The sequence below is a fragment of the Toxorhynchites rutilus genome, chromosome 3 (genome assembly GCF_029784135.1).
Source record: "Toxorhynchites rutilus septentrionalis strain SRP chromosome 3, ASM2978413v1, whole genome shotgun sequence".
NCBI classification, from domain to species: domain Eukaryota; kingdom Metazoa; phylum Arthropoda; class Insecta; order Diptera; family Culicidae; genus Toxorhynchites; species Toxorhynchites rutilus.
The window spans coordinates 187,765,479-187,791,647 of NC_073746.1; the positions used below are offsets into that span (position 1 = coordinate 187,765,479).

A 26,169-nucleotide genomic window follows, 5' to 3' on the forward strand; every position below is an offset into this window, starting at 1 on the left:
AACTAAACCGATTTTGTTATTATCACCCTGATACAATGCCAACTTAAATCGAAATGTATAAGTTGGTGAGTATCTGCATCTGCAATCACGAATGTACAGTATCGACGTCAGGTGTCGATATTCGAATTCGGGACCCGAATTATTTTCTATAAGATTAGAAGCCCCGGAGGCGATTTAAAAATGTAAAAGTTTGAATGAATATTTTTACATCGTGTTTTAAGACTACTTAATACACGTAGTTCTGACTCTTACTTAACTAATGTGGCCAAATATATCATAATAATTCTACAAAAGCTCACTATTAAAATATGAAATCATCATCCGATACAGTTTTAGTTTGATAATTTTTCACGGTTTTCCGAGAAAATTTGTTACTTTATTACATAAAATACATATTTGCTACGAAAAAGTAATTTATCATTCAAAATATTTACTTTGAAAGTTCCTTTATTCCACCCTGAAAATCCGCTGTCATTTTCGCTTCCCAAAGGCGCAACACGAAGTCAGTCAGTGCTGTCAACGCGAATTGGTAGCGCAGCAAACGACTTGAAGATTGGTCTGTTGCAAATGAAAGAGAAAGTCAAAACTGTGAAGTACTGTGAAAATGGTGGACAAACTAGGTGAGTACTGGAACGAAAATATATTTGAGCTACGATGGAATCGTCCAGATTCATGCAAACAACGAATGTGAAAATTTGATTTTGCGTTGAATCTATTAGTTTTGTTAGCTGACATGTCCCTGAATGGTGGACAAATCCTGTAGAATAACACTCTTTCGAATGTCAACATTAGCTCGACTAACTTGATGATTCAGATAAGAATAGCTCATTGCAACCTTGCACAGAAGGGTTCAAGAACAGATCACGACGTAAACATTCCAGAATTTTGATGTTTTGGTGTTCGGCCAAACTATAATAATTTGACGTATTATAATTGATGTATGAAAGTATATGTTTCAAAACAATTCGATTTACAATAAGATTGCTTATGCATCGGTTCCACATGCTAAGCAAGATCATCTGTGTATGGTTTACATAAAACATAACTTTGTTGTAGCGCAATGAGTCAATTCATTTGTCTGTCGCTATAGAGGAGCTTTTCTCAAGTAACAAATTGTTATCATAGGCTTGATGAGTCACAACTTCGCATGATGCTGGTGACACACAGTTCACTGTATTGTTATCAATTTAGCAGTAGTTGGACAAAGTATTTGAAGGAATTTCGAATTGATCTTTAAGGAAATGTTTTGACTGATTCTGCTCGACTGGATGCTGATTTTGATATTGGCTTTTTGTTCTTCGATTTACCTGAAAGGGATGACATTGCAAAGACATTTGTAAATAAAAATATTGAAATGAAATTTGCAATGATTTCAAAGAGAAATGTCGAAACAAGAAAGCTTGTTAAATTTATTAATCTGTTCTCAGTTTCAGCTGTTTGGCACCGAATCATGTAGTTTTGGAGTTTGACTGCGCTATAATTGTGCTCTATTTAGAATGGTTCTGTGACTTCAACTCACATGGAACAGAAATCATAATCATCCAACGACGACATTCGAATTATGATCGATCTTTATGTTGTTTTCGGATACGAGGAAGCGAATAGGATAGCAAATCTTACTACAATACCCAAGAAATACTACATTAAGTATTTAAAGGTCTTAAAAGAATCTTCCCGTGGCCGAGTGGTTAGCGTCATAACTAACATGCCGGGTGTTCGGGTTCGATTCCCGTTCTGGTCGGGGGAATTTTTCGTCGAAGGAATTTCCTCCGACTTGCACTGTGATCACGCTTGCCACTCAGAATGCATTCAAGGCGTGTTATTTGGCATAGAAATCTCAACTAAGTACTAATAAAAATGACGCAAGTAATACTACGTTGAGACGGCGAAGTTCCTCTAGGAACGTTAGTGCCATTGAAGAAGAAGAAAAGAATCTTAGTGTCATTGGAAAGTAATATTTCTTGGAATATGACTAGAGAGATACTGTTTTTGGACACACTGCTAGTAAATCAATGAACTTTACCGATCTTATTATACACGATGTGTCCTTGTCTGGATGCAGCCGCAACATTCTGTAGAACAAGGTTCAAAGGGTTGAAAAAATATGAGCGAACAGAGCAATTCTCTAGCAGATTGAGGCTTTAGTGTCCGCGACAGATATATGTTTTTTTTATTGATGAATAAACATCAGGCTACTACAGACACGTTTAGAAATAAGAATTGCCTCTCGAGGGCGGTGAAAATATTTATGAATATATTCATTAAAAATTGAGGTCCCGATAACCTATAACTAAGGATCCTCACAAACGGAGGACTACCCTTAGATTTAATTTACCATATAATTGATAAATCGAATGCAACTGTGAGTCTATTAAGAATAGCTATTCAAGTTGTAACTGATAATTGATATGAAACACATTTTGGTAAAGAGCTTATATTTAGTAATGCGTATTGAATGTTCATTCTAAGTGATATATTCATTTTCCTTTCAGTGAACAGCGAGGCTAACGCGCGTCGGATACAGATGGTAGAGAACTGTTTCGGCAGTTCTGGACAACCTCTCTTCGTACCGGGCAGGGTCCTGGTCGGGGAAGGCGTACTCACCAAAATGTGCCGCAAACGTCCCAAAGCGCGTCAATTTTTCTTGTTCAATGATATTCTTGTTTACGGCAATATTGTGATTGGAAAGAAGAAATACAACAAGCAACATCTGATACCACTGGAGGAAGTACAGCTACAGGCACTGGAAGATAATGGACGTGAGTTCACTGAGTGAAACTGCATTTATTGTACAATTTTTTTCTTTCATTTTTAAAGTTGTTAAACTTAAATATTTCATCGGTCGAATACTATGGCCATTGCGAAGTTGACGGATTTCGCGCCAACTCGACCAGATGTTGGCATGACCCTCTCAGAACTTAATGAAACTTTCTGGGCGTGAAAACCTTACCTAATCAAGCAATTTGGCATACTGAAAATTTATCTAGACTAACATATGGAAAGGACCAAATATTTATTTATATATTGACCTTTTTTTTTTACTCGAAAATGGTAAGTCCTACAAAAAAGTGTTCTATGGAAGAGTTTTATGAAAATAATTGAATTTTCAGTAAAAAATACTGAAAAAATTTTTTTTGAAATCCTACACTGAAAAAAATCGATTTTAAAAACTAAAAGTCGATTCTCTCAAAATGGTCATCTCAGATTTTGATGAAATGGTAGATAAATATGTGCCCTACAACTCTTCCATACTTGTGCATATTTAAGGCAAAAAAGTTTTTCTAACAAAAACTTTTTCAATCTTTTATTGAAATTAGGTTTATTTCTTTTTTCAGTACAGAAAGTCAACCCAAAACAGGAAAAAATAATAATAAAAATGATGAATGAGTTAAAGTTAAAGATGTTTTCATTTCAATCCAAATGTAATAAAACTACATATTTTGACATTAAATTAATTTTCATTCATCTGATTTTATACCATGTACATGTTAACTTATATTCCCTTAGAGGCGAATGAACTGCAAAGTTTAAAGCCTCTTAAAAACAAAGAAAGAAGAAGAACTTATATTCTAAGAGATACAATCATCATATCTTTCCTTTTTTGACGTAGGACTACGTCTAACCGGAAGATATAGGGGGTGAAATGGAAATCTAGGCACTGAACAAGTAGGAAAAAATGCAAGATTTGGAACGCTTATAACTCAAGCATTTCTCAATAGATCGCAAAGGTTTTTGCATCAATTGATAGGAAATATATCTACGCATCTATCATAACGAATAACATTTCATTTTTCTTGAGATAAATAATTGAATAATTGTGAAATATCAAGCATTGTCAAAATGCACTATGTGCCCATTTTTGATTGGTCCATTTTGTGCTCCTCAAATCGTACCGACCAAAACGGGCAATCAGAGCAGCAGCGAAATAGAATGAAGCACGATTGGAAAGGAAAAAGAAAAAAATGAACGAAACATTGGTCGCAGTCTCACACATGCGTAATTCTCGAGCCAGCCAGTCAGCTTAAAAATCCCCGCTCCGCTGCCGTAACGATCATTCTCATTCAAACCGTACACCACATCGGTTCGCATCACAACACATCAACAAACCAACCCAAGCAGTCATGTCTGGACATGGTAAAGCAAAACGGCATCAGGTAGCAGAAGAAAAAAGTTTGTTCTTCATACAAACTGCTTTGGTGGCAAATCCAGAACAAGGCGGCATCGAGGGCGTTCGAAATGGGTTTTTTCAAAACCACGAGTACTAAGTTTTCTAAATTGGAACCATTCCATAAAACAAGGCGCTTTTCAGGGCCATTAAACCTTCCAAAAAAGAGTTTAGGAAATACAGTTCAATGCTTTCTAAAACAATATCCAAAATAATAATAAAACACAAATTGATTTTTTCATAATTTGTTTGCCAGGATATGATGAGTATGTTAATTTGGCAGTTGTTCTGAGCTTATTGATTTTCACCAATTCTTAAATTGCTTCTAGATTGAAAGTACAGTAATTTACACTTATCTCGACATTTAGCTAATTGGACGGACCTGTAATGCGACATATTTAGTTGGACATTTTTGTAAACATAGAGTTCGGGGTCCAAATTATGACCCCACATTGAAAGTCGACACTGTACCACTGTCATCGCAAATGTTCAATTACAGGTTAAAATTACCTCCAATCCGATACTGAGTGGTGGTAATGCGGCGTGCCATTGAATGTAATTTACTGTAAAATATGTCACAAGCTGGGAAGAAATTTTCCAACTGTGAAAGCTGTGGCGAGTGGCAAATGCAATCGCTAAACAGAAAGGTTTAGCCGAACAAGATGGGGATATCGAGTGATAACAAAACAATAAACTCTTTAGATTGAAGATAATTTTGTGATCCTGAAAAGGACCCTTTTTAGCCTGCATGTGAATCCAACGAGCGAACAAATCGTAATGAATGTATTTTTTTGCCATCGCTCCCTTTTAACGCTCACTCGTTCGTCTCGTTGGACTCGCCTCTCTGGCTGAGTCTGCCGATTTGTCTCTATCCTGTGAGTGTGTACCGCTAGAGTATAAAACACGCGGACCCCAAAAAATTATCTTATTTTCTTTCAAACCGTAAACCCGTGTGGTTGTACGGCATCGGCATCGTGGACGTAACAAAGGAGGACAAGTTAAGGGAAAGGCAAAGTCTCACTCGAACCGTGCAAGTCTCCAGTTCCCTGTTGCTCGCATTCACTGATTGCTCCGCAAGGGTAACTAGGCCGAACGGATTGGTGCCGGAGCATCAGTATACCTAACAGCGATTATAGAGTTTCGGCCGTTGGAGTGCTCGAGTTGGCTTGCAAAGCTGCTCACGACAATCAGAAAACCCGCATCAAGAACAGAGCAGCTTCGGTTCGGCGCTCATCAAGGCAACAATTAGTTTCAGTGAGTGACAAAGTGTTTCTCCGGCACGTTGCATTAAATGTAATTTACTGAACAACATGTCACAAGCTGGATGGGAAGAAATTTTTCAACTGTGAAAGCTGTGGCGAGTGACAAACGCAATAGCTAAACCGGAAGGTTTAACCGAACAAGATGGGAATATCGAGTGATAACAAAAACACAACACCAAAGGTTCTTTTCAGAACCATCAACATATTCATAAAGAGTAAACAGTAAACTAATCCATTTTTCAGGTAGATAGGTAGGTATTCACGTAAGAGAAGAAAATAAAACAATATATTTAAAATATATATTTAACAAAAGCTGTCCCCTTTGTATAGTCCTACGTCACTCCGGTTATGTCCCCGACATTACCCACCCGTCTTTTTTTTATCTAACATTTTGAAGATTTTGGGATCATCTACTGAATTTGAATAAAGCAATGAATTTTTTGTATTCCCGATATTGGTTTCGCGTGATTGAATGGTTCCTCAAGCTCACTTGCCTTTTTTGTATGCTTTTGTATGTTGTTTGGATGCGTAACAGAAATTCAATTTCGTGATACATTTGTCATTTTGTTTAACTACCCAATCATAAGGCTATAGTGTTGTTTGGATTGTATTTCCGTGATCTTGGACAAGACTTGTTCTCTTTGCCATTCGTTTTAGAGGCCCTCCTATTGCATCACAGAGTTTTTTTTTCCCGTGGGAGGTAGCAAAGAAATGCCATTCTGCTTCTAGTCCGTAAACTTTTCTGAAATTAAACAGACTGACGAAATTCTTTTTGTTTTTGTAGTGTGCTGCCGATGGAGCTGGATGAAAGTCATTTTAGTAAAATCGATTATTTTTCTGACAAATTCTATCAATTCTTCTATAAACAACTGCACAGTCACAGTGTAGTGTGTTAAAACTTCTGAAATAACTATAAAGCTTACGTTCTCTAGTTTACCATCTTTTTTGTAGTACAGGTCGGACTCGATTCTATGTGATTCGATTATATACAATTTTGGACTCGATTATAAACAGTTTGAATTTTTTTTACATTTCAAATATTACTGGTTTCAAGAAAAAATATAACCTTTGAACGTTAAGGTAGAATTTAAGTGGCTATTATACAGTGGGGTAAAAATCGTGATTTTTGAAGATTTGCTTGAATTTTCACCAGGAATTGTTTATATCGATATTGCAGCGAAATTAAGAAAGATAGAAGTTGGATGTCAAAGAACAAATTGTAGAGTGGTTTGAAAACATTAATTTATAGAAACAATCAAGTTCAATATCAATTTTTGGGATAAAATCAATAATCACACAATAAAAATTACTAACTTTGAAATTTCCACTTCCAAAACAGTTATTGTAATCCACTAATTAAGATGTTCAACTACTATATCCTGTACTAATTTTCTCATCTTTCAAACGAAGACAGTAGAATTGGCTTACGTAACGTACTTTTTAGTGTGGAGCCAGTTTGAGGCAATAGAATCCGAAACAAAAAAAAAAGTTCTATAACTCTGTCATTGTTGAAATTTGAACATATGCGTAGAAGGATTTTTTTCATCAAATATAATCATCTATCATAGTGGTTTTCAACCTTTTTGCTCAGTTCCCCCCTTTACGAATGTTAATCCCAGTGCTTCACCCCCATCAGTATTTTGTAAGAAAGTCTGAAGCATATTTGTAAGAATACAAACGGTTTTCAAGTTATATTCGCAACAAATTTGATTTTATACCTGTATCTGACTACAAAAAAGATATATAAAGTTTGGCAATTCAGTACCTGCACCTGAATGATTTCCGTCAAAATCGTAATTTTTGAGAACGTTGTCGAAAAGCACACCTCCTGTCTTCGATATCCACTCTGTCATGGTGTTTTGTTCCCATCAGCAAAAGAAAAAAATCCAGAAATTCAGATTCACATAATTTCTACGCAAAATACAGCATCGCTCGTAACGCTTATTCCGCATATCAGGATAAAAATCGATCATTTGTAGATCGATGAATTGGTTCTGAAGTTGATCCCGAACTTTCGTCACTGCCAGTCCAGATGGCTTTTCAAATCATGTCCAAATTTGTTCTTTGATATAAGGAAAATATGTTTCAAGTTTAACTTGTTTTAAAAAGTCTTGACAGATGCAATGCTGTGCAATTTCTTTTTTTTATGATCTTCTGTACTGTTTCGTCAGCTGTTTCATCATCATTCACTGACGAAAGCCTTTCAAATTGCTATGTTATTAAATTTAAATGTAATTCAGATTTGGAAATGTTTGCCGAGGATCGCAAATTTTAGCGTATCCAATAAAGTTTTTGTGGCAATTTTTGTTAACTCTCCTGTACTCGCGTGCAAAATCATAACACGTATACTCGCGTACGGTGTCACAGACCGAAAATTGAACTTCTCTGTAATGTTTCCATTGTGAATTTTCCATGCTTTATTGGCATTTATTTGAAGAAGATTGTATGATTGAATGAAAAACTAAAAAAATATGTTTACTTCGTCTTTATTAGGTTTTAATAGTCATCTAATTCAGCCTTCTAAAAACAGAGTAATTTTGGATATTCCAACACGAATAACGAAATTTGAATTTTTCACTGTTATTAATTAAAAGTGAGCAACTGAATATAATTCAAGGAAGTATAAAGAGCTAAAAAATAACATAAAAACGTATTAATCGATTGTGATTTCATTGGAGTAAGAATCAGAACATAGCATAACTGCATGCTCGAAACAAAAATATTTTTTACATTTCATTCAGTTGTTGCGTGTTTTTCGGGTCTTTTATCGAAGAGAATAATCTATAACAACCTTCTAGAAAAATACCAGATGATAAAGGTTCTGGAATATAAAGTTTGCATATAACTAATATTCTTTGTCTCTGTATTCTTGGTAAACTAAGATATGATGCCTTTTTTTAGATGGGGCATAAAAAGATGATATAAAAAGATTTCTAGGAAGTTCATTTTCTTTTTCTTGTTTTCTTGTCGATATTATCCATTATAAAAAATATACACGAAACTATAACTGTTAAAAATAATCATAAGCCACCGATTAGTTTATAGTTTACAGTTTACAATTCTTCCACAAGTGAAATTCTTTCACAAGTGTGGATATCTATGACCATTATATTTAGCGAATAACTATACTAAAGTCAAATATTTATATTTTGCTTTTGAACGTATGAATCTAACGACGAAAAGTTAATATATGGATCCGTTCAATCCAGTTACAAAAGGGACTGAAATCAAAGAGGAATAGTCCGGTAATGATCTTATGCTTTATATTCAATAAATATTCCACGCCACTAACATCAATTTATACATTTCCTTCAACAATATTATAGAATATGAAAAAAGGCACTTGTCCAAAAAAGTTACTCCTATACTCGCGTCGGTGTGTCAGACCGAAAGTGTTAAAATAAGTGGCACACGTCCCCTTTGTACCAACACATGCGATACGCTAAACGATAACGAACGACGAATAACGAAGCTAAAGAGAATCGCAAAGTCGTAGTGTTGATATTTTCTGAGAAATGAACGAATTATTGATTTCTCGGTCTGACAGACCAATGCGCGAGTATAGGAGTGTTAATCATAGTCAACTTCAAAGCGATTTTCCAAATGTCAACAAATGTGCAATATTCCCCACCGCTTGAGAAATTCTGGAAAAAAAAATATTTTTCATGTAAGAAAGGTGTTTTCTGACTTCAAGGGAATGAAAAAAAATTGATTCTTATTTTATTTTCAATAAACAAAAATATATGCATAAAAACCGAATAAAAAAATTTTTTTTGACTCGATTATATACAGGATTCGATTATATGCAGTGAAAAAAAATCGGCGACTGTATATAATCGAGACCGCGCTGAATATTTCAAATGGGTGAATAGTTGCATGCGAGTTATTCCAGTGATAAGCACGTGCCGCATTTTGAATTACGAAAGAATAATTCTCTGAAAAATCACAAATTACTATTATTTCTCCTTGTCTCAGAGATTTTTTTTGATTTCGCAAAAAAAAGCAGGCTGCTGTTTGTAATTAAAGTCATGCTCTATGAGTTTGTCTACTTTATCAACAAAATACGGCACAAATTCATCGATTGGTTTTAACAATTGATGAATTGATGATTTGGAAACAGCACTATAGCTTTATGATTGGGCTGTTAAACAAAATGACAAATGTATCACGAAGTTGAATTTCTGTTACGTATCCGAAGAACAGCATACAAAAAAGGCAAATGAACTTAAAGAACTATTCAATCACGCGAAACCAAATCGGGAACACAAAAATGTCATTGCTTTATTCCTGTAGATGAGAAAAAAATCGCAGCTAAAAGGTTTTCAAATTCAGTAGACAATTCCAAAATCTTCAGAATGTTAGATGAAAAGAAAAAATAGGAAAGATATGATGATTGTATCTCTTAGAATATAAGTTAACATGTACATGATATAAGATCAGATGAATAAATAATGAATTTAATGTCAAAAAATGTCATAAGTTCGAAATTTGAAATCAAATCCTCTAAAACTCTCATTCAACATTTTTATTATTTATATTATTTTGGGTTTGCTTTCTCCACTGAAAAAAGAAATAAACTTTCATTCAAATATTGAAAAAGTTTTTGTTAGAAAAACTTTTGTGTATTAAATATGCACAAGTTGCAATGTACGGAAGAGTTGTAGGGCAAATATTTATCTACCACTTCATCAAAACCTGAGATGAAGTGTTTCCACGCTTCACGGTGGAAACGGAATGAAACGTATCCGCGATGACAACGGTACGGTGTCGACATCTGGATACGAAATTAGTTACCCACTACAACTCATCATTATAATATCAAATTATCTTCAGATAAAATTTTCGTATGAGATTATTATACCACATGAAAAAAACAAAGTTTTTCATTCACATTGAACAACAGTTAGATACGAAGAAGTTAATTTTCATTAACTATTTTGATTTGAAAAGTGCTCATTCTGCCTTAAAACTCATTATTATCTTTGACACTTCACTAACTCGTAAAACGTAGTTCAATGGCGTGCCGTTTTGACCGTGAAGTGTATTCGAGAATCAAGCCCAATGCTTTATAATGACCGTTGCTGTTGTTCAACGAAGATAAAACCGCACGAGTTGGAATCGCTTCGAAGCTTTTTCACAAAAAATGCGCCTCTATGTTATATGCCATTATAGGGCAAGGAACTACCATGTTATCATGCGCGTGTAACTATACCTGACATAAATTGTTCCATTCGTGTGCTCACACGGAGCAACTGCATGATTATATCTTACTCCTCACATGCAGACGGGTCAAGCTCTGCACAGTACTCTTTCGATGCGCTGTTCCGCCAAGTATTCCAGCTTTGCCGACATTGTTCAACACTCGTTACCCTGTATCGTCGTCACAGAAGTATTTGCTACCAAGCCGTAAAATAGCGCAGAGGATTGTAGAGACGCAGAACCGAACCGCCTTCGGGTCAAGTGAGCAAATGCTGGTTGAGACTTTCACTCCCAGCTACCGCACACCGCTGTCTCGTTCGACAACACCGCCCATCGTTGCCACGTCGGTCCTTCAAGTTTTAGAATTAAAACGCCGACCTCTTGGAGATGCTGCGGTTGTCGATCTTTAATAACGGCACGGATATTGTTTTTTGATGGGAAAAATTCCTGAACAATGCAGTGGATGACGAAATGTTATTCCACTTCTGCTCCTCCGAGAACAACAGTTTATCGGTGGTTTTTAAATCTAAAATGGCCCGTAAAAGTACCGCAAATGCACCTCTCTCTGGAATGCCAAAAGAGGCTACAAATCCAGAAATCGTAAAACAGGCATCGACTCGTTTTGAACGATCGTAAAGTGAAGTTGCGCGAGTTAGCTGAGGCCAAAAGAACGAGTGGGATACATTTTGCGCGATATTTTGGACATGAAAAAGTTATCCGCGCGATGGGTGCCACGTTTGCTGACCGTTGACCGGGTTTGGCGTTGTTGAAGCGTAATCGTGTGGACTTCTTTCGACGTTTTGTGACAATGGATGAAACAAGGATCCATTACCACACTCCTGAGTCCATTAGGCAGTCTGCAGAGTGGCACTGAGGCATATTTCGAAGACTTACCACTATGTTTCGGGGTTTGGGAAATTAAATAATTGAATTTCACTAAGTGTGAAATGAGATGAAACATGCGTGAGAAAGAAGAATAGATTAAGGATAATGCTACATTCGTACCACAGAAAAGGAACCGAAATGTTGGAAACTCACTATACCAAGTTTATTGCCCTCAGAAGAAACTATGTTGAGGAATAAAGACAGCTTTGCCCAAAAAACAATTGTTTTCATTAAACATTCCGGAACTTTTCAACCCATGTAGTACATCTCTCGCCGAAAAACGCTAAATATTCTTGGAGTATTAGTTGACTACAAACTTCGTCATTTCGATAAAGTTACGAAGAGTTGTACCACCCGGTGAATCTCACCGGAGCAACAACAGAAAGATCCGACTACGGGTAGCCAAAGCAGTCGCCTCACGTATGGCCTCGAGCCATAAGCTCCCAAAAACTTTAGCACCGATCTATAACAAGGTACTACGAACAGTTTTCGAATTCCTGCCATCAACACCAGCTGCCTCTGTGTGCGCTGAAATTGGAGAACCACCTTTCGATCCAATCATCGACTCGACGATCGTATCAAGGACTGCAGTAAAATCGTCTCCATTTTACCAACAGGGAGATTTCTTTAAAAAATAGTGACATGCTACTCGACGGCTCGTCTCATTACTGGTTAATTATTTTTTGGTAATGATGGTTTTTTTTTTATAAATTCATGAGCTTACTTTTTATTTATTAAACACTATATTAGAGCGGAAACGAAAACATACAAATTTGTGAATTGTGTGCGGTTTTGTTTTGTATACAAAGGGAGTAAACGATTGTCGCATGCGGTCATAAAACCGTTGCGTTTTTGTGAGTCAGTTTATACGCGTAGCGCGTATTCAAAGTGGAGGTAGATTATACGAAAACAATCAATGTGGCTAACTGGCGTTGTTCTGCTGTTGATTGAAGCAAAAAAATGTCTTGACGGACATGTCAAAGAAATGATCTACTTTTGATGGATGAGTGTTTGGAAAACAAGAGAATATGATTGTGATTATGCTACATCTTAGAGGCGAATGAACTGCAAAGTTTAAAGCCTCTTAAAAACAAAGAATGAATGAATTATGCTACACTGCCAGCTTCTTATCTAAAACTAGCGGTAGGAGGTACACCAACCTGTCTGCCCTTAACAACACGATCCTGCAGCGGGTGGCGCATTCCAACCTCCTACATGGTGGCAAAACAATTATGGTCTGAGTGAACGAGATGAAACATGCGTGTGGATTATATGTCGAATGAGATTGCACTCTTCAGTGTACTCTTCATTGTGGCAGAGTGCGGATCAGCGCGCTTCAGTGGACACAGGTTTTCGCATACTCGAATTCCCAAAATAAAGAGAGTGTGAGAGGGTGTGACCCACTCGCACCAAGATTTCTGCCAGCTAGCGCACATTGGCTCTTTATATATTCGCCGGTGAAAGTGAAAGCGCATGGTTTCTCTTTGGTGAGTGATGACTGTGTGCTCAGTTTAGGCATGAAACTCGCGCGCGGGTGTATCATTTTAGTGAAAATGCAATCACTGCCTCTTGTTATCCGGTGAAGTTTTCTAAATGGTATATAGATGGAAAATATAAACTGTGGTTCATATCTCACGAGTTGTTAGAGGAATGACGCTCCAATGCCCTGCGGTAACAAAGGATGGATAAACATACTGTGAGCATGCCAATGGCTTTCGTCAAAAAATATTTTTTACATCTTGGGTTGAACCATCTCGGTCATGCATCGAGTCTCATCACACTTTGAAAATAAGGATGCCCATATGATTCCCTAGAGATTGGGGCTACTCAACTCTAACGTGGGTCTTTTCATAGAGCTTCTAAGTGAATTCGTGTTTTCTATCGTCAATCGAAGTTCTCTACAGGCTGAGGAAAGGATCCTATGCATCATAAACACTGATGGGTAAAAAAAATTTGCAACGCGCTAATATATATCCGCTTACAATGATGAACCAGTGATAATTGCTCTGCAATTATTGGAATGGTAGTTACAAGTAGATTAAAAAAATTAACATAAAATTAAAACTACATAGTGTAGAAAAATACGATTTAAACGTTTTCATATCCATCTTCCGTCCGTTGCAGAATATAGAAACGGTTGGCTGATACGTACTGCTACGAAGTCGTTCGCAGTTTACGCGGCCACACAGACCGAGAAACAGGAATGGATGGCTCACATAAATAAATGTATTGAGGATTTGTTGCGTAAAAGTATATTTCCATCCTAGGAAAAACATTATACGCGTACTAAATGTATGATTTTTTTTTCGACAGGTGGTAAGAAGCCAGTAGAGAATCATGCAGCTGTTTGGGTACCTGACAGTGAAGCTAATGTTTGCATGCATTGTAAGAAAACACAATTTACGATGCTTATTCGGAGGGTGAGTAAAATTGTAGAGATTTAACCTCAACATCAATAATTATAATTATGTTTTATTTGCAGCATCACTGCCGAAATTGTGGTGCAGTAGTTTGTGGGCCTTGTTCATCGAAAAAATTCCTTCTGCCAGGGCAGAGCAATAAACCTTTACGTGTCTGTTTGGACTGCTACGACAATTTAAGCTCCTTGAAACGAGAAGAAGTACACTCTCATTTACATTGTAGCGTCCATTCGTTGTTTACCACTATGTCGAAATTTCAGAACAAAACAATTAACGCGAATAATAACAAGCCCATTACATCCCCGGAAAGCTCTGGTGATGATGATTCTGACGACGAGGAGGATTCTAAAGAAACTCATGATCAGGTATGTATTCTATGGAATTTTGTCAATTCGTTTTTGTATCATGTATGACAATTTCATTTTGGACGCAAGTTCATTTACTAATTCGAAACATCCACTTATTTTGCAATGTTTTATTTTGATAACTTGATATGATTTTTCTAAGAACATTGAAATGTATTTGCCATAAAAATGTCCTCTACCGAAATCATATAAGAGAACTTAAGCTAACTATTAGCAGTAATAGAGATCACTCCCATATTCGGGGAATTTCTCATATGACCTCGTATTTGTTTTCAATGTGACAACATTGATGATATTTTCAAACATGTTTCCTAAAGAATGCCTACATTTGTTTTAACAGTGCTTGTGAATTGTAAAACGTGAATGTTGTATGCCTTCCAAAACCCTAGGTCGTGGAGGAATTATGTTTGGGTAATTGTTATATCTCTCTTGGCTAGTTTTGATCAGCAGTCACCAATCACAATTAGCATCCTTCGGAAATGGAATTTTCACGATTCGTAAAATATTCATAGTGGGTTTCTTCTTCTTTGGATTCCGCTGTTCGATACCCAAAGAACCATTATATTAAGTTGGGGAAAAAGAAAACCATTGTTTTTGCGTCAAATTCTAAATTTGTATTTAAGATGCTTCGGATTGTCCGATTTGGGTTAAATATGCACCGTTTTGTTGTATAATTTGTTGTCATTTTGAAGGTAGCCTTATAATGCCTCTCTCATAGAAGTCTTGGTTCTTATTGGCGAAAAACTCTAGCAATCGACGCAATCACAATCTTCTCTTTACCTCAATTTCTTATTACTCAGGAAGTTTTGCAGTGCTAGAAAAAGGTTGTAATCGCTTGATGCTAGATCCGGACTATATGGTGGATGGATTTAAGAATTCCGTTTGGCTAAGACTCAAAAAATTCTGAACGGAATCGACGAAACCAAAATTACATGTAATTAGCTGTTACAGTATCGGCACCATATACAGTAAACATTCGCTAACTGCTCGAAAAGGTAAGACCAGTTATCGACATTCGCGTTTTAACTTTCGTGACAACAGGTTTAATGGCGGGTTTACATTAGGGAGATCTATAGATGGATTTATTCACGCGAAAATAGATGTAAACGGGTGAGAATGTATGATACACTTCTTCGAGGTATATAGGGTAGATGTACCAGTAATAGTGGGTCTAAGCATTAGTGCTATAAAAAAACTAAAATTTTGAAATTTATTTTGTGAATTTGCTTGAGGATTTGTATGTGTATGATGTAAAAGTGAATAAATTTTCAAATGCCATTAGAATGTTGACATTTTTTTAACAAATCTTATGAAAAAATTAGATATTCGGAATTAGTGTCACGTTCTAATAATAGAGCCAATATTCCTATAATAGTGGAACATGTTCTAGTAATAGTGGATTTTTTTCTTAGAGTAGTGTTTCTGTGAATGAGTGAGATTGTTTTTTTCGTCTTCATTATTGCATTACAATGCACCCTATGTGTTCCTTCCATAATCTAGGGTAATGAGTTAAACTTCATATTCTGATACGTAAGGTGAAACTAAAACACGTCCCCCACGCCCTACTTTTACTACATCTTATTTCGAGACAACGAATACCCTACCACTACTTATACCTTTATGAATTTTATGCAAAGGCTCAAAAACCTTTGACTGAATGCGAATCAAACTTGTGATGTACCTTATTGGCAGTTAAACCTATAGAATCTATCATTTATCTTAATGAAGAATAGATTTCACACATAATTTTTTTCCAAATTATTTTCATTTTATTGCACATAACAAAAAAGCATATTTAATAAACATTTCCAATAATAATATCAACGCTTTGAGAGCTTCAACGCTTGAAGAAGCTCCAATTTATCTCTTCTCATACCATCGGCTTTCAAATGCTTGAACAGTCTATTTAATTCACGTTCTTTTTTCCTCTGCAATATTTCAAGGTGTTTCTGCTCGCGCAATTCCTCTTTATGTTTTTTAACTGTCTCTCTTTCCGCAGCTTTCTGTAGCTTCATATCATCAGCGTGCTTCTTATTTTTCTTTTTTTGTTCTGTTTTTTCGTTCTTTTTCTTAATAGCATCTTCTTTCGCCTGTTCCAAACACCGGATTTCATTAAGGCGCTCTTCTGCTGTCAGTATTGGAAAAAACTTTCGAGTGTAATTTCTATGATGTTTGCTCCGTATTGGTGTCTCGGGAGTCTGTAGAAAACTTGCAATATCGTCAGCCTTACCATCGCGCATAGCATTGGAACAATCTGTCATTGTATCCATCGTTTCTGTATCTCTCACATCCTTAGAAAGAATACCGCAATTACTGTCAGTGTTTCCTTCATTAGCGAATGTCGTTTTATCATCTGTGCACATAACAGTATCATCAGAAATACTCAAATCGTCATGGCCTCGTTCAGCTACGTGTGGTGCAAGTAGCTTTTCATACAGTGATCGAATGATTTTTTCCTCTTCGGTTAAATCAGGTTGAGTCTTGATTCTGTGCAGACGTTCTTCACCTATGTCATCAAATGCTTCCTTGATAGAATCTATTGAAATTAACACTTTATTCCGTGAAGCGATGCACTCTTCATCGGGAACTGATAAGGGATCATTGGTATCCATTGTGATTTGATCCAAATCTGCGGTATCGGAGGGTGATTTACTAGAAGAAGCCAAGCATTTACTGAAATCGACGTTCTCTGGACCAAAAGGATACAGACCGCAGACGCGGAAACCATTAACGATACTGGACTTCTTAATACCTGAGTCAATGGCTTTTTGGAGTAAAGACGGAAAAATTTTCAAGGACAATATATCTCCACCGTAGTTTATTCGCCAGTCACAAACTGCTGCCTTCCATGCACTTTTTAATGGTTTAAATATCGCCACATCCGCCGGCTGGGTAATACGTGTTGTGTTGGGGTACAGCGCTAGCAGAATGATTCCCAAATCCAAGCATAAGTCTGCTACTTCAACCGCTGTATGCGATGAGTGTCCGTCGATAAAGTAGATGATAGGGAATTCGACATGCTTTTTGAGCAGATTTGGATAAAATATTTTCCTGATGTACAGCATAAAGTTCTCGACATTCATCCAACCATTAGGACTCTTTCCAACTCCCCATTCTCCTGGAATTTGTTGCAGTATTTCAGGACGGATCCTCTGAACCGGCAAGATTATATCCGGCGGAACAACACTACCATCAGCTCCAAAGCTGAACATGACAGTCACATTTTTGTGCCCGTCAGCATGTTGAACCTCATACACGTTTTTACTTCCCGTTGTAGCCAGCACCGCCTTAGTAGTGGGATGAAGGAAAAATGAAGTCTCGTCGCCATTGTAAATTCTCCGAGGATCTTTGAGGATATCAGATAATCCTTCATTAAGTAGGTAATCTCTAACGCACGTAAACCATCCTTTTATATCCGCTTCTGATGCCTTCGAACTTGCTGCAGTCACTTGTTCCGGGGTGCGCAAGCTGATATTATCATGACGGACTAAAAATCGCGAAAACCATTTTCTTCCTGTAATTTGCAATGGATTTCACAATATTTTTAATTTAACTGTCAATTTTGTCCACCTACCAGGAATATTGTTCTTGAAAGGATTAGGTCTTCCACTGGAATCCAAAAACGCTTTCACTTTGAACAAAAGTGATTGCTTCCCGACTGGGAATCCCATGCGCTCCATATTTTTCAACCAGGTTATGATTTTCCGTTCCTCTTCCGGCAGGAGTATTGTTGAAGGCCCTTTCGTAGTTTTCCCGCTCCATTTACCACTCAAACGGAAGCGGATGGTTGACTCAGGGATTCCATAAAATTTACAAGCACGATAAATCGTTTTTTCACCGTTTTTTATACTTCGGATGCACTGGCGGACAGCATCTTTATCGTAAACATGATGCATGCGGCTGCGCTTTTTCTTCTGCTGCTGCATCCTAAACAAAAACATAATTAGTTCGATAGGCTTAAAGTAGAATAATATCTTACCTTCGTGTAGTTGGTGTTAAGACCACAAATATCACGGGAAGTTGAAAATTGCTCATAACTCACGTACGCACTACGGTTTGTTTATATCTGCACCTAAGACAAGACCAGACAACTGGCTTCTTACTCTTCTTCGTCGTCCAAAAACGAAGCCATGACATGAAGATGCCAGAGCTGCCAAATATTATAAAATATCGTATTTTTCAAATTTCTATTTTAATGAATCGTAACATTTGGTTGGTGCGAATTCAATGATTATTGCATATTTTCAAATAGACAATCTCAAAAATATGCTTTAAAAGGATAAAATAAGTCTTTTAAATACCCATATCTATAATATAATCGTTTCCAAAACAAATTTGGGATTTTTTTTAGCAAATAAATCTAATCTGACAACCGTTACAGCGTTATGCAGATTCTCATTGTCTGAACCAAAACATTCTATCTTATTATATGAGCAGGAATACAATTCTATTCCGAAATATGAAATCGCATTTGGAACCTAACGAAGCTGATTTGCCGAAGAAAATGGCAGGAGAAATGTATGTTTTGCCATCCACTTTATTCCATTGTGAAAAAACAAGGAATGACATTATAAAAAAATTTATATCTTTTCGTTTAAAAAGCGGAGAAAACAAAAAAACAAGGAAACGAAAATTTGATAGCAGGAGCATGGCATGGTAGAAATAAAATATATTAGTATCAGAAACCAAATAGATTATTATTAAACTAAACTTATGTCCATTTCCATTTTAGTGTTGTCCGAAAACTCATTTTTTCCACTTTTTCCCAAAAATGACTTTTTCAAAAAATCATAACTTTTGAACCTCTGAACCGATTCAGATGATCAATAAATCTAATTGAAGCCAATGAGGTAGATTTTTAATAGAAAAAATATTGAAAAAAGTATTGAACTTGGAAAGAGGGTTCTAGAGAGGTGTTTTTTTCGTTTTAGAGTCATTATTTTGTAAATTTAACATGTTTTAAGTCTTCGTTCAATATTCTTATGTGACTAGACTAGACCTATGCGACTAGAATCCTATCTTTCCGGTAAGTGTGATATTTTTTCAAAAAAGATTGGCTTATTGGCTTCAATTTAATATGTCGATCATCTCAATCAGTTCAGTAGTTCAAATGTAATAAATTTTTGCAAAAAATTATTTTTGGATAAGAGTGGAAAAATGATTTTACGGACGACCGGTTAACTTTGAAAAGTCACTTAAAAACACAAAAAAGCCTATCTGATATCGAGATATGTTATGTAATAAATCCTCAGCTTTCAAGAAAAAACATAAAATATAAAAACATAAAAACAAAAAACATAAAAATAACAAAAAACAACTACAATCAATAGTTACGAAAACAAAATTCGATTTCTTGGCAAGCCTAATATTTTTCCAAAAAAGATTAATTGGCTTCAATTTGATATATCGATCATCTATTGTGATTCAAAAGTTATGAATTTTTAAAAAAGGCACTTTTAGGAAAAAGTTGAAAAAAATGATTTTTCGGACCACCCTAAAATAAGAAAAGGTCACCCTAACGAAAAAATAAAAAATACGGGTCTAATATTTTGCAATAAAGAAAGAAACTACCACTTTTCATGGAAATCTGAGGAGCACTATATCGGTTTGACATGAAATGGATATATATATATATATATATATATATATATATATATATATATATATATATATATATATATATATATATAAATTTTTCAATTCAATCAAAATATAGTAACAAAATAATTAGGTAAAATGTGTATACAATTCCTTCACATTTCCTCTAAACTAAGTATCGTAATATCAATTAAATTCATTTTTTTTCTAAATTCAATACAAACCCAACGTAATTTATTTTTATTGGCAACACTGGAAAAATCGACTTTGTTTACAAAATTTATCGAAATCGACCAATCAGAAATCAGAACGACTGACAGAAATTTGGTCCGTATCTGACAGAAATTTGGTCCGTAAAAGACCCCCTATTGTCTGATCTTATCTTAGATCTGCACTACCGTTCGTTTCTACGGCATACAAAACAAGGCAGTCTATTCCCGTTAGTAAATAACCGATTTGGATGTAAGCATATGACGTCAGCATTATCGGGCTACATTCATTCGAAAAAAAACCATTTGTTTTCCAGAACAGAACGATTATATTCGTAGAGTGAAACAGTCGCTTGCACTTTTACACTGGTAGATTCCAGCGTTTGTTTACAAAACCGATATAAGTGACCTCACGCAAGTGTCATTTTCGGGAACATAATACCTTGTATTTATGTATACCGTGGTTCGTTTTGATCTGTTATGTAACGAATCTAACCCCAAAATGTAGACACGAGAAGTACCATTATAATAAGAACAAAAGCACGGAAATTCTTCCTATAATGGAGTTTTAATTTTCTGATATAAATTTAATAGTAACTACTTTTTTTATACAGAATCAGGTAGGAATAATCGTAAAGAAATGTTCATCATGCGATTTTTACATCAAAAGAGTGTTTTTATAAGTATTTCACGTTGTGAAAATTTTCTATCGCGTTACAAATTTCGTAAGCCGCATAGAGTTTTGTTCACCAGTCAACTAATCTGTTTAAAAACATTATAATTTGTAGTTTAGAAAACAATGCAGTTTGACCAATTTTAGAAGTATCTCCGAAAATTTGTCACAAATCGTCTAAAAATAGTAAATGAGCCTGTATTAGCGTAAATAACGACGACGGTAGCTTTCCCATTATTATTGGTACACCCACGATTACCGGAGCATCTACCCTATGTATAGAATGTACAGAATAAATTCAGGCGTATGTAAACGCTGGTGAATATCTCACTGGTGAGAAATCACCAAAGTTGAATGCAGTTCTACTTCAGGTGAATAAATCCACCGAAAATATTAATATATCACTTGTCTAAACCCACCCTAAAATATAAATTGAGGAAATTATTTTTCTGTGTTCAATCAATGTTTTTGTCATGCGAAAATAATGTCAATTTTCATAACATTTCAAATTTTCAGTAAATCTTCCATTTGAATATGGCGTTGATTGTTTACGAAATTCTGCTTTTTAACTGGTCCAAGGACCAGTTAACGTTCGCCCAGTTAAAAAGCAGACCAGTTAAACCAGGACCAGTTAGCGAACGATTAATGTACATCATTTACAATATCAGCGGCCTTTTCGCCTTTATCAAAGAAAAACTGCAAAATGTATCGATTTTTTTTATCGACTTCCATTGTTAACACCCTGTAACGGACAATTGAATGGAACAAACAAAAAACTGCAAAAGATTTTCTTCAGTGTGAAATATCTTTACAACGAGCGTGAATTTGAAATTGATGAATTATATGCTTGCTACTTATTAACCCGATAAACTTGTTTCGATAGCGGGCATACCGAGCAAACAAACCCGCCCCGGGTGCTGTTGGTTGCAGCAAAAGTTATGTAGGACATTCGGATGATCTTTGGCTACTTAGAGAACGAGTTGATGACGGGCAGGTAGTAGTCGCCTTCATGATTTGGATTGACGAAGCTGACAATGTCGGTATCCAGCTCTCAGTGATGGGCTTGTCCGAATGGCAATGATGCAGCTGTTCGAAGCACTGTTGGCGAAGTTCTTTCTGGGGCCAGCCCTGGTGGAGTAGTACCAAGCCTGCCAAGTGCCAAGGATCTGCTTGGATGCTTAGCGCGACAACTCTGAAATTGGGATACAACATTTTCACTATTTTAGTTATGCTGTTGTCATTGCAACGGTCGCTGCCGCTGCTGATGATTACAATTTCGTCGCCAATTGCCCGAAGCAGGAAACTGACCTCTCCTGTAATACACGATGGAGGATATTGTCCCCCAGATGTCACCTAGCATGTGACAGGAAATGCACCGCGCCAAAATTCTCCGCAAATCCATTGGTAGAGCGATAAACTTACACTTAAACTCATTTTATCTTCCGGAAGCGAGGATTTTACTCCTTCGCCCTTTGTCTGTTTTCTTTAGACAGCCTGTAGGGCTATACTGAATAGAGTTTACCTTGAATATGAATAATCTTCACTTTTGAATTGAATATACCTGGTGAAGAAAGACCCTTGATTGGTGGAACGAGACCTGGTTATATTGCGCAAGTGTCATGCGAGTGTTATACAGTGCCAGGGATGATGTGTTGTGTGGTTCTTGTATCTACAATCCCGAACTTTGGAAATCCACTGTAGAACCAACAAAGCGAATTTGGTTCCTGCCGGTGTCATTGGATGGATGTTTTGGTGACTTATGATCACACATTTCGAAGGGCTTCAGACCAATTTTCCAAGTCTTGGTCGTATATGGACGGTCATCGCTCTATCGTGTTTAAGGTTTTGTAGAGCGGCAGACACTCCTTCGAAAGCTGCTCCAGCGTCATGTCGTTTCCTTCTTTGATTTTCATGAGGAAGCGCTCAAACCTCACGCAAGCTTTAATTACGCAGCAAGCGAATGTCACATGGTTCTCGGCAGGGTTTTTCCTATCTGCAGGCATCGGCAGCGACGGTTTATCAACAATCTTCATCATCCAGCCTTGCATCATCCGTCTCGAAGAAACCGTCGAATCTCGAATACCAAGCCGCAAGCGTTAGAGTTAGTCTAGAACCGGAATTCCTTAGTATTACATCGTCATCCCATTTTCATACCAAATTATTTTCTCCCGCGCGCGAATAGTTTTTTTTAAATTTTTCCGGCGGAAAGCGGAAAAACACAACATTCTCTCGCCGTTCATATGTCAGGTTTTTTGAAAAGTGCTTCAGGATTGCACTGCGATGGTTGAACCTTAGCTTAGCATAATAGGGTTATCCACAGCAATGAGAACTCAGTAGTCTATTATTGTTGTTTTTGTTGGATTTCGGAAAAAGCAATCAAAAAGACTTTTTTCATACTGCCCATAATTCGACGCAAAAGCTTGGGAAAAAGGGATTACGGGATGTTCTCGACTGTTCTTCCCTTCACATTCACTCAGTGAGAATGAAGTGAGAGACAGAGGCGTTTCAGAGGAATGATTTGATGGCCTTCAAAGGAAGCATTCCAGCCATGCAAAATCGCCTTTCGTCGTCTCTTGACTTCATAAATAAACTTAAGTAGTGAAACAGACAAGCTGTATAAATGGGTTGAAACCAGTCAGAAGGCGTCCGGTTATATGACATTCTATGCGGCCCTTCATTGAAACAACTACTGTTTATGTGTTTCGTTTTACATACAACATACAGTAGAAGTAGTTGTTCTTTTTCATTGCATGACATCACTGGAGCTCAACAGTCATATTGTGCCGGCCCATATCACACATCGTGACTCTGACCATTTACTGGAACAGCGGATCCTTCAGTTGAAGGGGGTTTCGATGATGAATGTTCAGGAATAAGGATACTCAGGATTTTTGGTCTCGAAAAAGACCGTTTAGATGTGGTTTGTACTGGAGAATTGAAAACACTGGAAAATCAACCCACTTGGAATCTAACTAAACACTAACTGTATTATTTCACGATCTTGGAACAGCAATGGTATAACGAGGATTCTTCTTCATTAGCTTCATGCTGTACGTTGAGATATACTGCTGTTTATAGAAGTCTCATCCAGTGCCGAAAATATTCACGTTCACGACATTCAAATACGGCGAATTTCAGTCCACCTTGTATTGATAACCTACTGCTCAAGCGAGAGTCGATAAATATGAAACAACACTATCAATGAACACCAGTAGAATGAACTTCAACATCGGCTTGCCATGAAGTTCATTGTTCATTTGCATCTACATTTTCGTCATGATATTCGAAACGTAGTAATTGAAGATGCGTGTTAGTGAAAATTGAAGCATAAAATTCGTCAACCAATTGAGAGTGGAATCGATAAATGGTAAAGGATGGCTATTTATCCCACAAAATTCTCGTTTTTTTGCGACTTCGGCAATGGAATGTATAGTATAAATCTTGCTTCTACTCCTGATTGGTCGGAAATGGCATACACCCCCAACTATATGGGCAATGGGTGAAAATAACAGACGGTTTAATCATACTGGCTCTAAATAAAAACTAAATTTTGTTGAAACCAGTCAGAAGGCGTCCGGTTATATGACATTCTATGCGGCCCTTCATTGAAACAACTACTGTTTATGTGTTTCGTTTTACATACTACATACAGTAGAAGTAGTTGTTCTTTTTCACTGCATGACATCACTGGAGCTCAACAGTCATATTGTGCCGGCCCATATCACACATCGTGACTCTGACCATTTACTGGAACAGCAGATCCTTCAGTTGAAGGAGGTTTCGATGATGAATGTTCAGGAATAAGGATACTCAGGATCTTTGGTCTCGAAAAAAAACCGTTTAGATGTGGTTTGCACTGGAGAATTGAAAACACTGGAAAATCAACCCACTTGGAATCTAACTAAATACTAACTGTATTATTTCACGATCTTGGAACAGCAATGGTATAACGAGGATTCTTCTTCATTAGCTTCATGCTGTACGTTGGGATATACTGCTGTTTATAGAAGTCTCATCCAGTGCCGAAAATATTCACGTTAACGACATTCAAATACGGCGAATTTCAGTCTACCTTGTATTGATAACCTACTGCTCAAGCGAGAGTCGATAAATATGAAACAACACTATCAATGAACACCAGTAGAATGAACTTCAACATCGGCTTGCCATGAAGTTCATTGTTCATTTGCATCTACATTTTCGTCATGACATTCGAAACGTAGTAATTGAAGATGCGTGTTAGTGAAAATTGAAGCATAAAATTCAACGTCAACCAATTGAGAGTGAAATCGATAAATGGTAAAGGATGGCTATTTATCCCACAAAATTCTCGTTTTTTTGCGACTTCGGCAATGGAATGTATAGTATAAATCTTGCTTCTACTCCTGATTGGCCGGAAATGGCATACACCCCCAGCTATATGGGCAAGGGGTGAAAATAACAGACGGTTTAATGAGCGATGATGATCTATTTAACGTTCGTGATAATCACCTGAAATTATTTACAGTAATGAAAGTGTCTTAATGCAGGTTTTTCGGAATTGGTTCAATATACGAGGTCTTCTTCTTCTTGAATGGCGTTAACGTTCCCTGTGGAACTTTTGCCGTCTCAACCTATGAATTAATTAGCGTCATTTATTAAAACTTAGTTGAGATTTCTTAAGCCAAATAACACGCCTTGAATGTATCCCGAGGGGCAAGCTCTTGAATACGCGTGACCACAGTGCAAGTCGAAGGAAATTTCTTTGACGAAAAATCCGGCCAGAACGGGAATCGAACCCGAACACCCGGCATGATAATGTGAGACGCTAACCACTCGGCCACGGGTGCACTACGAGGTACGGCTATTAAATAACGAAACTGGTTACGACTATTTTCAAAATTACGGTACAACGATATGCTCCTCACACACCTTTCCATACGTTTTTTCAATTGTTCGAAGCAGTGCTGAAACTCTTCTTTTGTGATGGCGTTCAAAAGCCGCGTCGCTTTTTCCTTCGTCTCTTCTATGGACTGAAATCGGGTACCTTTCAACACGGACTTGATCTTGGGGAATAGAAAATAGTCGCATGGGGCTAGAACTGGCGAGTACGGGGCATGTTCGAGCACTGGAATGCCCTTATCGGCTAAAAATTGCTTCACCGACAGCGCGTTATGGGCAGGTGCGTTGTTGTTCGTGTTTTTCGTCACACAGGATTTTCGACGCGCACTACAAACCACATTCCATTCAAACCACTGCTGCTCGCAAACTACTATAGTGACAAAAACGTGTTTTCGTTTTTTTATAGCAGACACTTCAAGCTACCGAACGCACTATTCGTTTTTTTTCCCCACCCTTCTAGGGCGCCCTCCAGGCGCGCAGTCTGATAAGAGCAGAACTCGAGGAAGGAATTG

At 36.9% G+C, this 26,169-nt stretch overlaps 1 protein-coding gene across 2 annotated transcripts in view; it reads left to right on the forward strand.

Annotated features, from left to right (window-relative positions):
- Positions 1-466: 466 nt before the first annotated feature.
- LOC129777598 (pleckstrin homology domain-containing family F member 1 homolog) overlaps positions 467-26,169 on the forward strand; it is a 34,983-nt gene continuing 9,280 nt past the window's right edge. For both annotated transcript variants that reach the window (XR_008743262.1, XM_055783971.1), the window contains exons 1-6: positions 467-620; positions 2,493-2,759; positions 13,636-13,761; positions 13,825-13,931; positions 13,994-14,131; positions 14,192-14,296. Coding sequence is in view for 1 of the 2 variants with exons in the window: in XM_055783971.1 (XP_055639946.1) it covers positions 605-620; positions 2,493-2,759; positions 13,636-13,761; positions 13,825-13,931; positions 13,994-14,131; positions 14,192-14,296 (759 nt within the window). In the remaining variant the exon portion in view is untranslated. The remainder of the gene's footprint in view (positions 621-2,492; positions 2,760-13,635; positions 13,762-13,824; positions 13,932-13,993; positions 14,132-14,191; positions 14,297-26,169) is intronic.